The following is a 16,532-nucleotide window of genomic DNA, read 5'->3' as shown; positions in this document are numbered from 1 at the left end:
GCCCTTATCCACTCTTGGATCACAATCCTCTACCATTTTGGGTAGCCATATGATGCCCTCACTTCGTCATCCTTCAGAGGGATCTCTAGCTCTTTGATTGCTTCATTTTCTTCCAATTCTATCGGCTCCCTTCGGGATCCTCTTTATTTCCTGCTCTGAATCCCAGGATCAAATCTCTCTCTCTGAGCAAATCTCTCCCTGTCATCACTGTTTAGGAATTCCCACATGATTCATCACTGTACTACCCTTTCACAGTGTCTGCCTTTCCACCAGAGATAGTGAACTCTCTGAAGAGAAGGGCTGAGTGTTTTCATTTCTGGAGTTCCAAAGCTTAGAACAATGCCAGGCACATTAGCCGTCCTGAATATTAACTGAATGAATTTATGTAACACCTACCTTTGCCAGCCCAGCAAACACCAAGCCTGAATCAATGTTACATTTCATCTTTTCTGTGGAAAAATAACATTGCTGTGCAGAACGGCACCAATACAAACAAGATCTTGCCACCAGGCCATCAGGGTCTGCTCTCACCCCTTTAACCTGCTCTTGTTTAGCCTTTTTTTTTTTGAGACAGGGTCTCACTCTGTCACCTAGGCTGGAGTGCAGTGGTGCAATCATGGCTTACTACAGCCTTGACCTCCTGGGCTTAAGTTATCCTCCTGCCTCAGTCTTCTGAGTTGCTGCAACTATAGGTATGCGACACCATGCCTGACTAATTTTTTTTTTTTTTTTTTAGAAACAGGGTCCCACTGTGTTGCCCAGGCTGGTCTGGAACTCCTGGGCTCAAGTGATCCTCCCACCTTGACCTCCCAAAGTGCTGGGATTACAGGCATAAGCCACCAAGCCTAGCTTTTGTTCAGCTTTATCTTATAGCCACATGGCTCTTCCAAGCATTTCTCACTCTCCTCACCAACTCTACCCAACCCTGGCCCTTCTAAATCTGAGCGATGACTTTCATATTCTATGTTATAAAGGAAAGCAAGGTCATCAGCTAAGATTGACAGTTCATTACTTCTGCTCAATCATCTCCATACTTATCCTTACTATCTGTATTTATGTTTACTCCACCTTCAGAGAATGAGCTGTTCTTTGTTCTTGCTCAAGACCAGCCACTCTATCTCTGCATTTGACCCTATGCCTTTTTCCTTTCCCTGAGACCTTGCTCTATCAATTATCCTTTCTCCTGGGCTCATTCCTCCTAACTACGATGAAACATTAAATTTTCTCCCAGCTTGAAACATACTTAATCCCAAGTCTTGCTTTACTTATTGTTTAATGTCTTCCTTCCCTCCTTACCTGAACTTCTTGAGAGGGTAGTTTACATTTCCTCCCCCTCCATTCATTTTTCAATCTATCACAGTATCTCTTTTGCTCCATCACATCAAAGAAACCACTCTTACCAGTCACCAATAATCTCCTATACTTAACAAACTCAATTGATATGCTTAGTTCTATATGCAGACTGATCCCTCTACCCAGAATACTTTGCCTGCTACCTGTAACATACTGTTTACAATTCAGCTTAGGCATCACTCCCTTCAGGAAGCTTTTATCTGATTCCCCAAGTTGAGCTAGATGCCCTCTGTGTGCTCTCAGAATATATCTGCATGTACCTTTTTCTCATTGTACTGTACATTGTGGTCTAGAGACCAATAACAATCATAGCATAACTATCTGTTGATGACTTTTAGAAGACAGGGCTGTGAGTTACTGTGTTGGTCATATACATTAAGTTTGCTACCTGGTGCAGTGGTTCAAGCCTGTAATCCCAGCACTTTGGGAGGCCAAGGCAGGCAGATTGCTTGAGTCCAGGAGTTCGAAACCAGCCTGGGCAATATGGTGAAACCCTGTCTCTACTAAAAACTACAAAAATTAGCCGGGTGTGGTGGTGCACTCCTGTAATCCCAGCTACTTGGGAGGCTGAGGTGGGAGAATTGCTTGAGCCCGGGAGGCGGAGGTTGCAGTGAGCCAAAATTGTGCCACTGCACTCCAGCCTGGGCAACAGAGTGAGACCCTGTCTCAAAAAAAAAAAGAAAAGAAAAAGAAAAGAAAAAGTCCAGGCACAGTGGCTCACGTCTGTAATCCCAGCACTTTGGGAAGCTGAGGTGGGCAGATCACCTGAGGTCAGGAATTTGACACCAGCCTAGCCAACATGGTGAAACTCCATCTCTGCTAAAAATACAAAAATTAGCCAGGCATGGCGGTGGGTGCCTGTAATCCCAACTACTCAGGAGGCTGAGGCAGGAGAACTGCTTGAACCTGGGAGGCAGAGACTGCAGTAAACTGAGATCGCGCCACTGCACTCCAACCTGGGCAACAGAGCGAGATTCCATCTCAAAAAAAGAAAAAAAAAAAGTTTGCCAGAGGGGTAGCTTTGGGTACACCTCTTTTTTATTCTCCAAAGTATCCCAGATTAGGTGATATAGTGTATGGTCATCCTATCTATTACGCACTTTATAGCCTCAGTGACTGGTATAGTGTCAAATACAAAGCAGGTGATCAATAAAATTTGTTGAATAAAATGAGTGCAAATTAGATGGTATCCTTTGCTTCTAATATTCCATTCAAACCTGAATTGCTCTGACTGTAAGCATAAAAACTTATTTGTTAAGTTTTACAATAGTGAATATTTGTGAAGTATTCACCGAAGTGAAAGAAACACAAACATTATAAAAGTAGTTAACTGACAAAACACAAACTTATATAAGATTGTGTATTTCTCATGCCATGATAACCATAATGCTCATAAGTTTTCTAATCAGAATACCAATAAAAAAATGAAACATCTAAACAACTCTTACTTTTCCAAAGGGCTAGTCATTTTCTTCAAGTTTCTATGAAATCGTAAGGCTTGAATATCTTGTGTCTCTATTTTGGGAGGTAGAAGTCCTTGAAGACCAAGCATTTGTCGTTCTTGTAAAGTAAATGCCATTCCCTAAAGAGGAGAAATAAAAGGATTAAAAATTATTACTTACTGGGGTAGCAATGACACTGTTCTTCAAAATATAATTTAAATGCAAATTTGAAAAATCAATGACATATTATTTTTTCCCAGGCTTTCAAAACTTTGTAAGACTGATGTCCAGTATTGGTCAGGGTGTGGAAAATAGTTATTCTCACAAACCACTGCTGAGAATATAAACTAGTTTAGGCCTTTGGAAGACAGTTTTAAAGTATTCTTAAATTTTTTATACATATATTATTCATCAAGCAATCTGACTTCCAGGTAGTCATTCTAGAGAAACATTCTTAATGGCATACAGAGGCATATACAAAAAGTTTAGTTGTACCATTGTTTCTAGTTCTCTTGGCTATTACAAGCTAACAAAAAGCCCATTAACTATGAAAGAGTTAAGCATCCTATGGTATATTCATACCGTGAAATACCATAAAAAGGGGATAGAAGAAATGATGCTTAAGAAAAAATTAATCTATGTCATAAGAAAATCTTTTTCAATTTCTGGTATTTGACTATGGGTTAAATTCTTCATATCAAAGCAATGTCAATGAAAATGCTGGAGCAAGGCCTTTGGAAAATCTTTTCCTCCATAAAACTAACAAGAACATTGGACAAATAACCAGAAGCAACTTCTTTGACATTCTGGAAATTTACCAAAGGAATGCAGCAATCAGGGAGCAGTTATTCAGGAAAAATGGCTGGATTTCAGTAAGCAACAAGCTTTGTGAGTTTTAAATCGAAAACTAACACGTCACAATTACTGTGAAAATCAGCAGCCTGGAAGCCACCAGGGCAGGAAGAAGGGGCTGGAGATTCTTCTAAGCCCCATTCCAGGAAAATGTCATTATTTGACCTGTCTGGTGGTTCCCTGGAAGACCCCACTTGCCAGGCTGTCTTCATTTGACCTAACTTGGCGCTCACCCCGTGTAAAAAGCCATTTCCCCAGAAGTGCTTGCTGGAAACAATCAGAGGCAATAATTTAGCATAGCAGCTGCCCAAAGCAGTGGATAACAGTTGAGAAAAACAACAGGGTAACAAAAAGCTGACAAGGAAAAGCTAAAGAATGAGATGACCATGGGGTTGGAGCTTTGAAAAGCCGTGACGTATTACCGGGACTCTAGAAGGTCACATACATGAGCTGTGGACACATCCAGGAAAGACCTGAAAAGACCCTAGCTCACACCTCTGGCTAACCTTGAGGCTCTGTGCAAGCAGGAAGTGAAGGCTTCCGGGTAGTTGTAAACTGCCTGGTTCAGTGCTGGAGGTATGCTGCAACATGTACACAGAGCCACTTGGCAAAAAATGAGAAATTTACTAGTTCCAAGCATTTAAGTCTTTGTCTAATTATCAGCTGACCACAAAACTAACCAATCAGAGACTTCAGTGGGCATGTACAAGAATACAGACTTTATAAAGAATAGTTTGGAAGCCGGGCAAGGTGGCTAATGCCTGTAATCCCAGCACTTTGGGAGGCCAAGGTGGGCAGATCACTTGAGGTCAGGAATTCGAGACCAGCTTGGCCAACATGATGAAACCCTGTCTCTACTAAAAATACAAAAATTAGCCAGGCGTGGTGGCACATGCCTGTGGTCCCAGCTACTTGAGGGTCTGAGGCAGGAGAATCGCTTGAACCTGGGAGGTGGAGGTTGCAGTGAGCCAAGATCATGCCACTGTACTCCAGCCTAGGCAAAAGAGTGGTACTCCATCTCAAAAAAAGAAAAGAATTAGTTTGGAAATATCACTAAACAAGCAAAAGTAGCAGCAATACAACAAACCCTGAGAGGAGTATTTGATTTCCTGAACTGCTACCTTATTTAAAATGTCCAGTTTTCAACAAAAAATCACGAAACTGTCCTTGAGGAAGCCTAAACATTGTACTTACTAGATAAAGACTTTACATTCACATCTTTGAATACATTCAAAGACTTAAAAGACACCATGTCTAAAGAACTAAAGGAAAGTATGAGAATAATGTCCCACCAAATTGAGACAACCAACAAAGAAATTAAATGGAAATTCTGGAGATGAAAGTACTGCAAACCAAAAATAAAATTCTAAGGTCTCCCAGCCACCTGAATGGACTTCCTCCTTGGCCAGGGCACTCTAACATTTAACCTGAAAAGGCTGGTTTAGGTTATGATGGCATGGGGGTTCGGACATGCCTCACTATACTCCTCCAGCATTAACATCAACACAGACCTTCAGCCTGATAAGAAACATTTACAATCTATTCTCTCTGAAGCCTGCTACCTGGAGGCTTCATCTGCATGAAGAAACTCTGGTCTCCAAAACCTCCTATCATAATCCAGACATTTATTTCTATTGATAATAACTCAACCAACTGCCAATAAGAAAAAATTTAAATCTGCCTATAACCTGGAAGCCCCCACTTGGAGTTGTCCCACCTTTCTGGACTGAACCAATGTGTATCTTAAATGTATTTGATGTCTCATGTCTCCCTAAAATGTACAAAACCAAGCTATGACCCCACAACCTGGGGTACATATTTTCAGGATCTCCTGGGGCTGTGTCACAGGCCATGGTCACTCATATTTGGTTCAGAATAAATCTCTTCAAATATTTTACAGAGTTTTAATCTTTTCATCAACATTACAATAAATGAAAATAAAAAATTTACCAGAGGCGTTCAACAGTAGATTTGAGCAAGTGGGAAAGAATCAGCAAACTTAAAAATAGGTCACCCAAGATTATCTAGTCTAAGATAGAAAGAAAAAAGAATAAAGAAATATGAACTGCCAGGTACGGTGGCTCACGCCTCTAATCCCAGCACTTTGGGAGGCTTAGGCGGGCGGTTCATGAGGTCAAAAGATCAAGACAATCCTGGCCAACATGGTAAAACCCCATCTCTACTAAAAATACAAAAATTAGCTGAGTGTGGTGGCATGTGCCTGTAGTCCCAGCTACTCGAGAGGCTGAGGCAGGAGAATTGTTTGAACCCAGGAGGCGGAGGTTGCAGTGAGCCACTGCACTCCAGCCTGGTGACGGACGGAGGCTCCGTCTCAAAAAAAAGAAATATGAACAGAATCTCAGAGACCTGTAAGACACCATCAAGTATGCCAACATATGCATAATGAAGTTTGAGGAAAGAAGCAGAATAATATTTCAAGAGATAATGCCCCAAAACTTCCCAAATATGAGAAACATTAATCCACACATCCAGTAAGCTCAACAACTCCAAGTATGATAAACTCAAAAGAGATCTACACCGAGACAAAGAGAAAAACAAGTTTGCAAATGGAGCATAGTCTAAATGCATTACCATACTTCTCTGAAGAAATAATGTCGGCCAGGTGCAGTGGCTCATGCCTGTAATCCCAGCACTTTGGGAGGCTGAGGCAGCGGATCACCTGAGGTCGGGAGTTTGAGACCAGCCTGACCAACATGGAGAAACTTCGTCTCTACTAAAAATACAAAATTAGGCCGGCTGTGGTGGCTCACGCCTGTAATCCCAACACTGTGGGAGGCCGAGGCAGGCAGATCACAAGGGCAGGAGTTCTGAGATCAGCCTGGCTAATACGATGAAACCCCATCTCTACTAAAAATACAAAAAAAAATAAGCTAGGCGTGGTGGCGGGTGTCTGTAGTCCCAGCTACTCGGGAAGCTGAGGCAGAATAGCTTCAACCCAGGAGGTGGAGGTTGCAGTGAGCCGAGATTGTACCACTGCACTCCAGCCTGGCTGACAGAGCAAGACTCTGTCTCAGAAAAACAAAACAAAACAAAAAAAAACCCCAGAAGAAACAAAACATAATCAAATTATATGCTGTCTGCAAGGGACACAAATAAGTGGAAAGTAAAAGGATGGAAAAAGATATACCACACAAATTGTAACCAAAAGAGAGCTAGAGTGGCTATACTAACATTAGACAAAACAGACTTTAAAATGAATGCTGCTACTACAGAGGACATTTTACAATGATGAAAGGGTGAATCTATTATGAAGATATAACTATTATAAATATAGACATACCTAACAACAGAGGTCCAGAATACACGAAGCAGAGCTAACAGAATTGAAGAAAGAAAGACAATTCAACAAATTGGAGACTTTAATACCCACTTTCAATAATGGAGGAGACACTAGACAATAATAAACATGTGTCTCATGTTTCTCCTTGTATGATTTTATTGAAGGCTGGGAAATACAAAGAAGGTAAAACTAAAACTGTCACTCTTGCATCTTTTTTTCCAACTCTAGCAAAAGGCTAAAGGAAAAGGCTAAAACGTATGTTTAAATGAACTATGCAGTTCATTTAGAAGTGTTTTGGGCCAGGCACAGTGGCTCCTGCCTGTAATCCAAGCATTTTGGGAGGCCAGCGCGGATGGATTGCTTGAGCCCAGGAGTTCGAGACCAGCTAGGGCAGCATGGTGAAACCTCTTCTCTACAAAAAACACAAAAATTAGCCAGGTGTGGTGGCACATGCCTGTAGTACCAGGTACTCAGAGGCTGAGGTGGGAGGATCTCCTAAGCCTGGAAGGTTGAGGCTGCAGGGAGCCATGACTGTGCCACTACACTTCTGCCTGGGTGACAAAGGGAGATCCTGTCTCAAAAAAAAAAAAGTACGCTTTGCCTATCCTTATTGCCAAAGATAAATGGAGCTGACTACACAAGGTTGCACTGCCTATTTCCTATTTAGATTTAAGGGACACTCAAAAGTGATTTATTTATAATGCAGAGTAAAAAATAAAACGATTAAATAATTTTATGTATAGATATTTATGTTAACAGTTGATTAAGTTCTTAAATTTGCTAGGCTGGTGTTAATAAGTGAAGCAAGCCTGTGATGATGACATTAGTTTAAAATGAATGGCTTGATTAGTTTAGTATTAAGCAGAAATGATCATCCTCTCATCTACTCTTCTCCTACTTTCTCCATCTCCCTTTGCCACTTCTCCCAAGTCTCCCTTTTTCTCATCTATGCAACAGCAATTTCCTCCCTCCCAATTTACACAGCAGAAGTGTACTTCCTCCAGCTGATCCTGAAAGATCCTGAACTATTTTACTTTAGGCACATGCAATTTCTCCACGAGTCAATATTGAGACAAATCTCTTAAACAGACACTTGAACATTCAGGTAAACATGCTAGGGGGCCAGTAAAGGTGCAAAGCTGGGAGTCTCATCAGCCACTGGAATTCCAAATCCAATGGCTACTACACTATTATGCACCCATATATTTATTATATGGCTTATCAAACATTTTAGAGATACATTTATAGTATACTTTTCCCAGTGGTAAAATTGCATATAAAAGTATATGCTATAATCTTAAAAGTAAGTATACTTTTAAGAGAATCATGGCCAAATAAAAATAGATGATAGAGGCCAGGCACAGTGGCCCACGCCTGTAATCCCAGCACTTTGGGAGGCTGAGGCGGGTGGATCACCTGAGGTCAGGAGTTTGAGATCAGCCTGGGCAACATGCTGAAACCTCGTCTCTACTAAAAATACAAAATTAGCCAGGCATGGTGGCACATGCCTGTAATCCCAGCTACTTGGGAGGCTGAGGCAGGAGAATTGCTTGAACCTGGGAGCCGAGGATGTGGTGAGCCAAAATCGCACCATTGCACTCCAGCCTGGGCAACAAGAGTAAATCTCCGTCTCACCAAAAAAGAAAAAAAAAAGGTGATAGAATAATAGGAATGTGATTTTTTAAATCTTTTATTAGTCATATTATTTGGGTAAATAAGAACCAGAAGAAAATTCTAAATTTATTAAAGAACTAGCCGGGAGAAGTTAAAATATAAACAAATAAATTAACAAAACCCTCAGAGAACTAATAACCAGAAAACCAGAGTTCCAGATACAAAGCTTGAGCATGTCCTTAAATCTTAGGGATGGAATCTATAAAATAAAGGAGTTATTGATTCTCTTCTTTAACACTCTTTCTCGAATTAAGTTAATGGTTTGCATAGATATTTACTATGTACTTAGCTCTTTTAGTTCTGGCAATCTGTGGTTCATTACTCTAAATAGAGTCCATTAGGATATTTGAATTTGGCTGAAATAAATTAAGAATCTGTAGTAAAATCTCTTCACAATCTTACATCTTGAAAAGAATACTTGGTTTAAAAGAGATGCTTAGTAGTATTACGGGAGGAACTAGAAAAAGACAAAAACATAGATAGCAGGAGTTACTTGAGAATTACTAGCTTATATCAATAGTGTTCAAGTGTTTTTTTAACAAAATTTCAGAAGGACTCCTATACCTTTAGCCCACTGGGCCATCAATAAAAATGTTGGCATCTCTCTTGCTAAGGCAGCCAACACAGAGGCAGGAAGAACAAAAGTGAAAAAAAACATGAGGGTCGGAGGCTATGTACATAGTTTAGAGTTGGCTCATCTTGTAATCAAACAATTGTACACTTTTACTGTTGTAATCATAATAAACCTCAGCCTGAATCCTTCCCAAATTTCTTGTTTGAGCACTCTACCCTATGGGAACATTATTAAAGTATAAAAGAAAGTATCACTTATATCTACCTCTAAAAGCTTTAAATCCACACTAAAAATGAATAGCTAATTCATTTATTATATATTTTCTCATCTCTCTGATTCAGCCAAATATTTATTTTCTGGTACTCATTTCATACTTTAAAGCACATTTTATCTGTATCTTTAAGCCTTGTACAATCTAATATAAGACATATCCTGAGAGTAACAGAAATAATCTAAGACTAAAACAACTCTTTAATACAAATCAGACTCTTTAATACTGATTTAGGTTTGTAATGAGAAATGTAAGATAGAAGGCAAATGATTCAGGAGATAGAATCCATTGACATACATTTATATGCAGGAGATAAAATCATTCCCTTAACCTCAATACGGATAGGCACTATGTAGCCAGTGCCTCACTAGCATTCAAATGCTTGTTTAGACTTCTGAAAATGTGTTAATTGAGATGAATTTGCACTAAAAAGGGCAAATTATAACTAAGTGACAAGCTCTGTTCATCAAAAATCCACAATTATTCACATCACATGTTCTATGGCTTATGTTGTTTTGGTATAGGAATTAGGTGTTAATACATAAATTTGAAATAAAATATACTCATTGTATTAGCCCATTCTCATGCTGCTATGATGAAATATTGAGACTGAGTAATTTATAAGAAAAGAGGTTTAACTAACTCACAGTTCCAAATGGCTGGGGAGACCTCAGGAAACTTACAATTATGGTGGAACGCCCCTCTTCCCAGGGTGGCAGGAGAGAGAATGAGTGCTGAGCGAAGGGGGAAGTCCCTTATAAAACTATCAGATCTTGTGAGAACTCACTCACTATCACAAGAACAGCATGGGGGAAACCACCCCCACGATTCAATTACCTCCACCTGGTCCTACCTTTGACACGTGGTAATTATTAGAATTCAAGATGAGATTTGGGTGGTGATGCAGAGCCAAATCATATCACTCAACTGAAAACTTTTTAATGTAATTTAAAATTGTTCTTGGCCGGGCACAGTGGCTTATGCCTGTAATCCCAGCACTTTGGGAGGCTGAGGTGGGCGGATCACGAGGTCAGGAGATCGAGACCACAGTGAAACACCGCCTCTACTAAAAATACAAAAAATTAGCTGGGCACGGTGGCAGGCGCCTGTAGTCCCAGCTACTAGGGAGGCTGAGGCAGGAGAATGGCGTAAACTCGGAAGGCAGAGCTTGCAGTGAGCCAAGATCACGCCACTGCACTCCAGCCTGGGCAACAGAGCAAGACTCCATCTCAAAAAATAAATAAATAAATAAATAAATAAAATTATTCTTACTTTTTTCCTTCTTCCTCCTATTCTTATTTTTTAAAAAAACTGTATCACTCAATTTTTAAGACTTTGTAAGATGAAATGGGCTTTGTAATGCAAGCCATGAGGAGTGGCTGTAAATACAGATGAAGCTTCACTTGCTCAAAAAATGATAAGAAAACACATAAATCAGTACATTGGGAAAAGAGGTGTGAATAGGGGTTATTTCCTAACTTGTTTTACAAGAGTAGGTAACAAAACTCCTATCTAATCCAAACTTATTTTCTGGAAACAAAACCTATGTTTAATTATCTGTGAAACTCTGAGCACCAATCATGTCAGATTTTGTTTTCCTATGTGCTCATTTGTTTATGCATTCAGCCATCTATCCAGCATGTACTGAGGCTCTGTGTGTGCTAAGTACTCTGGGGTAAGATGAGGATACAGACTAAGATATGATCATTGTCCTCAAGGGAGGAATGAGATAATTCCAACTAAGTATGATACATGGTACTGACAGAAGTGAGCACAAGAATGCTCAAAGGACAGGGGAGTAACTCACCCAGTGTGGTGAGGAAGTAGGAAAAAGGGTCAGTGAAAACTTCCTAGAGCAGTGGTCCCCATCCTCTTTGGCACCAGTGACCAGTTTCATGGAAGACAATTTTTTTTTGAGACGGGGCTTGCTCTGTCACCCAAGCTGCAGTGCAATGGCACAATCTCACTGCAACCTCCACCTCCTGGGCTCAAGTGATCCTCCCACCTCAGCCTCCTGAGTAGCTGTAACTATAGGCATGCACCACAGTGCTTGGCTAATTTTTTTATATTTTTGGTAGAGACAAGGTCAGGCTGGTCTCAAACTCCTGAGCCCAAGCAATCCACCTCAGCCTCCCAAAGTGATGGGACTACAGGTGTGAGCCACCACAGCTGGCTGAAGACAACTTTCCTTTTCATGTCTTAGTTGTTACTGAAGTCACTGATGATAGTTACATTTTCATGAGTTTTTATCTTGTTGACTATATTTCAGGGGGTGGGGAATGGTTTCAGGATGAAACCATGCCACCTCAGATCATCAGGCATTAGATTCTCATAATTAGTGTACAACCTAGATCCCTTGCATGCGCAGTTCACAATAGGGTTTGCACTCCTCTGACAGGAGGCAGAGCGCAGGCGGTAATGCAAGCTATGAGGAGTGGCTGTAAATACAGACGAAGCTTCACTTGCTCAACCACTGCTCACCTTCTGCTGTGTGGGAAAGGATGCAGAGCTGAATTTCAGAAAATTATGAGAAAAGTTAGCCAAATGAGCATGGGGAGAAAAGGAGAAATCCAATTTTATATTTGTATAGCCCTTTAAATGTTTCCATATGCTATTACCTATATTATTTACATGAAAAAACTAAGGCCTAGAGGAGTTGAAGGGTTTGCCAAAGTTTCATGGCTAGTAAATGGTAAAGCTCAAATTAGCACCTAAACTCCTGCTTATAACCTAGCGTAATGGTGTCCCACCTTTTAAAGTGTAAGAGATTTTGGCCAGGTGTGGTGGCTCATGCCTGTAATCCCAACAGTTTAGGAGGCCAAGGCAGGCGGATCACTTGAGCCCAGGAGTTCAAAACCAGCATAGGCAACATGGCAAGACCTCGTCTCTACAAAAAAATACAAAAAGTAGCCAGGCGTGGTGGCACATGCCTGTAGTCTCAGCTACTCGGGAAACTGAGATGGGAAAATCACCTGAGCCCAGGGAGGTCAAGGCTGCAGTAAGCCATGATAGTGTCATTGCACTCCAGCCTGGGCAACAGAGTGAGAACCTGTCTCAAAACAATAAAATAAAATTAAATAATACTAGGTTTCTACTTGGGATAATAAAAAAGTTCTGGAACTAGATAGTGGTGATGGTTGCACAACACTAAATGAATTTAATGTCACTGAATTGTATACTTTTAAATAGTTAAAATTGTCAATTTTATATTATGCTTCCTTTACCACAATAAAAATGTTTTATAAACAAAGAGCAGGTATACCTTGAGTATACAGTGATTACAGACATACATTTAAAGAGATTCAGAATTCAATACTGCCTTTAATTACTATTTTATTAATTACAGCAGCAACATATCCTTAAAAATAATATTTACAAAAATGTGAAAAGTTATTAAGTCTACAATGTTTGAAGCACAAACTAGATTTCTTTACATGGTAAGTTCCTGAGGAGTCTATAACCCATGAATTGGGAATCACTGGTCTATGTTCTTTAAACAAAAACAAACTCTTCCTGATGTTTAAGGGGTTTTCAGAAGTGGTCCTTCAATGATGTGACCATACAGATGCTATTCAATCTTAGGGATTTCAGAAGGCCAGAATGTTAGACATACTTTTCTTTTTCTTTTTTTTTTTTTTTTTTGAGATGGAGTTTCGCTCTTCTTGCCCAGGCTGGCATGCAATGGCACGATCTCGGCTCGCCGCACTCTCCACTTCCCGGGTTCAAACAATTCTCCCGCCTCAGCCTCCCGAGTAGCTGGGTTTATAGGCATGCCCCACCACGCCCAGCTAATTATGCATTTTTAGTAGAGATGGTGTTTCTCCGTGTTGGTCAGGCTGGTCTCAAACTCCCAACCTCAGGTGATCCACCCGCCTCAGCATCCCAAAGTGCTGGGATACAGGCATAAGCCACCATGCTCGGCCTAATTTTGTATTTTTAGTAGAGATGAAGTTTCTCCGTGTTGGTCAGGCTGGTCTCGAACTCCTGACCTCAGGTGATCCGCCTGCTTTAGCCTCCCAAGGTGCTAGGATTACAGGAGTGAGGCACTGTGCCTGGCTGACATTATTTTCTTTAGGGAAGTGTGGTAATGCACTTAACTATGCTCCATCTGCAAACTTGTTTGCCACTCAATGTTCTTTATAAATTTCTTATAATCTCTAAGTCCCCAGAGTAGGTTTTAAATAAATTATTTCCATAAGGATAAAATATAAAATAAAACCATTATATTTATCAAATGCACCCATAGCACTGTAAAAGATACACAGAAGTATTTGAATGGTCCCTGCCCAAAAGGAACCTGAAATATAGTCAAGAAGATATAAACTCATGAAAATGTAACTACCATCAATGACTTCAATAACAGCTTAAACCATGAAAAGAAGCACAAAGCAACACATATTGATTATTTGCCACAGGAACAGGAAGAAACTGCTATGGGGTTTCAGAGAAGGGAGTAATTACTCCAGTCCATGGTGGTGTAAAAACGTTCTACAGGAGAAATGGATTTGTAATGAGGTTCATCTTAAAGAGCAAATGAGATTTGGAGAGGTCAGGCACAAACAAGAGAGGATCAGAATATCCTTCACTAAGCTTCATTTAACACACTAACTGCTTGCTGAACTCATTCTGTGTCACGTACCAAGAATGCAAAGGTGAGGTGCTCTGTGTGACCCATGGTCAAATTCCCCTTTGTAGGCCTGAAACCCCTCAAAACTTACCATACGATAATTAACAATTAACTATTTTCCCTGATAGTGGGAAACAAATGGGACCGGCAAGTTTTTTATGACTGTTCTTTTAAAATAAGTCACACCTTTCATTTGAATTTACCTTTCCCCAAAAGGTAAATTTCATATATTGCAATAAACTCAATGTATCCTCTTGCAAGCTTCCTGTAAAAAAACCTCTTCCCAGAATTTTTACTTACTATTTAATATTGCCACTAAAAAACAGCCAGGCACTTGTCCACTGAACCAAACATAGATGAAGGATGAAGTCATGACTGGATCTCAATATTGCACGTCACTTTTGTCACAAGAGTACAATAAAGAGCCAGGAGTCTCTCTATTTTGAAGCAGTCATCTAATCATTCTAATTAATGGGCAAAATTTTTTGTGTGCAATGGTTTGTGTCCAAAAAGATAGGTGGAGGTGGGGTGATGTGGACTTTACATAAAGGTTCATTTCACAATTTTGACCCTACTTCCCAAGGGCCTAACTGATTAGCTCAGGGTGAGTACCTGATATGAGCTGGGGAAATGTAAATATCTCACATGTGGCCCAAAGTCCTGGCCAAAGCACTATTCCGGGATTTTTTATTTTTTATTTTTTAAAGCTAGAACTAGGAATCAAAGTCAATCCTTTTCTGGTGGTAAAAGGATGAAATTGAGGAGGTATAAAGAAACCACGATTTTGCCATGTGGAGAAGCGTGAAAATTTCATGTGAACAACTATCTCTGAACAATCTTAGCATAAAGCTACAAAAATATGTCACACCTTATCAGTCTTAAATATATCAAACTTTAACAGGAAGAGAGAAAATGTACATTGATATTAATGTTACTAACCTTGTTTGTTCTTGGGTTCAGCATAAGTGGCTTGCCTTTTTCTTTTATGTGCAAATGTCGACATGCCAAAGTACAAGTGGTGGAAACTACTCTTAACCGGGACAACATCTTTTCTTTCACCTGAAAAAAACAAAGCCAATAAACAACTGAAGAGAATCATATTATAGGCCTGCATGTCCATCGGGTATCAGTTTTCAAAACACATTTATGTTTCCACAGGCTGCAACAGTTTTAAAAAGGTAACAAGAGGCGAAGGTGAAAACTTACTTTTTCTGATAACACTCTTATGTTCTTGGGAAATAATCACTGCTACTCTTTAAGTACCACCTACTGTGTATTAGACACTGCAAAAAACATTTAATCTCTTTCTAGTCACACAAGTGTGGCAAGGTATGCATCTCCCACTTGTAACAGAAACACATTAAGAGGTTAAGAAACAAGGTAACAGAGTAAATAGCAAAGTGAGTTCCATTTTAATGAGTGAGAGTTTAGCTTGAAGGTGGAAAAGTAAATAATAAGAAAGTAGAGACACAGTCAGAGGAAGAAAAACTATCCTGATTCTTAATCTAGACCTAGAATTTTAATGGACTATGTTTAATGTTTAAATTTAATGTACTAGAATTTTTTGTCTTAGAAAACCTGTTATTTAATATAAACAAATCATATAAATTGGCTAGAAAACATATAAAGTAATTGTATGTAATTACTTTATATAAAATAATGTATAAAATAATTGCATCCATCATAAACATGGACATTTTTAAAGAGAAAACTATACATTAAATCTAAAATATTTAGTGATAATAGAGTCTTCTACTTACCAATTACCTCACCAAAAATCAGAATTTGAAATGCCTATTTATTTCTTTAAACATTACAAATCATTGCAATGATTATGCTGTTATGTTTTTTAAAATGGATTTCTATTTGTGGAGAAATCCATGATATGTGTGAGGGGACAGCAAAACCATTTACATAAGGATTTTTTTTTTTTTTTGAAGCTCATATACCATAAAAGTAACCATTTTAAACTGAACAATTCAGAGGCATTTCAAAAATTCTTTTTTTTTTTTTTTTTGAGATGGAGTCTCACTCTGTTGCCCAGGCTGGAGTGCAGTGGCATGATCTCAGCTCACTGCAAGCTCCACCTCACGGGTTCACGCCATTCTCCTGCCTCAGTCTCCCGAGTAGCTGGGACTACAGGCGCCCGCCACCATGCCTGGCAAATTTTTTTGTATTTTTATTTTTAGTATATAAGGGGTTTCACTGTGTTGTCCAGGATGGTCTCGATCTCCTGACCTCGTGATCTGCCCGCCTCAGCCTCTCAAAGTGCTGGGATTACAGGCGTGAGCCACCGTTCCCGGCCAAAAAAGGGATTTTTTTTTTTTTTTTGAGATGGAGTCTCTTTCTGTCACCCAGGCTGGAGTGCAATGGCGCGATCACGGCTCATTGCAACTTCTGCCTCCTGGATTCAAGCTATTCTCCTGCCTTAGCCTTCT

The 16,532-nt window shown here is 39.8% G+C and overlaps 1 protein-coding gene across 1 annotated transcript in view; it reads right to left on the bottom strand.

The window, feature by feature from the left end:
• ME2 (malic enzyme 2) overlaps positions 1–16,532 on the bottom strand; it is a 67,573-nt gene that overhangs the window by 34,791 nt on the left and 16,250 nt on the right. The window contains exons 2-3 of the mRNA XM_024236087.3: positions 15,034–15,153; positions 2,802–2,935 (exon numbers count right to left, since the gene is read on the bottom strand). Coding sequence (XP_024091855.1) covers positions 2,802–2,935; positions 15,034–15,141 — 242 coding nt within the window. The 5' untranslated portion in view covers positions 15,142–15,153. The remainder of the gene's footprint in view (positions 1–2,801; positions 2,936–15,033; positions 15,154–16,532) is intronic.

This window comes from Pongo abelii, chromosome 17 (assembly GCF_028885655.2).
Source record: "Pongo abelii isolate AG06213 chromosome 17, NHGRI_mPonAbe1-v2.0_pri, whole genome shotgun sequence".
In the NCBI taxonomy this organism is placed as follows: domain Eukaryota; kingdom Metazoa; phylum Chordata; class Mammalia; order Primates; family Hominidae; genus Pongo; species Pongo abelii.
Note: the sequence above shows the minus strand (reverse complement) of the source record. Positions and strands in the feature narration are given on the sequence as shown.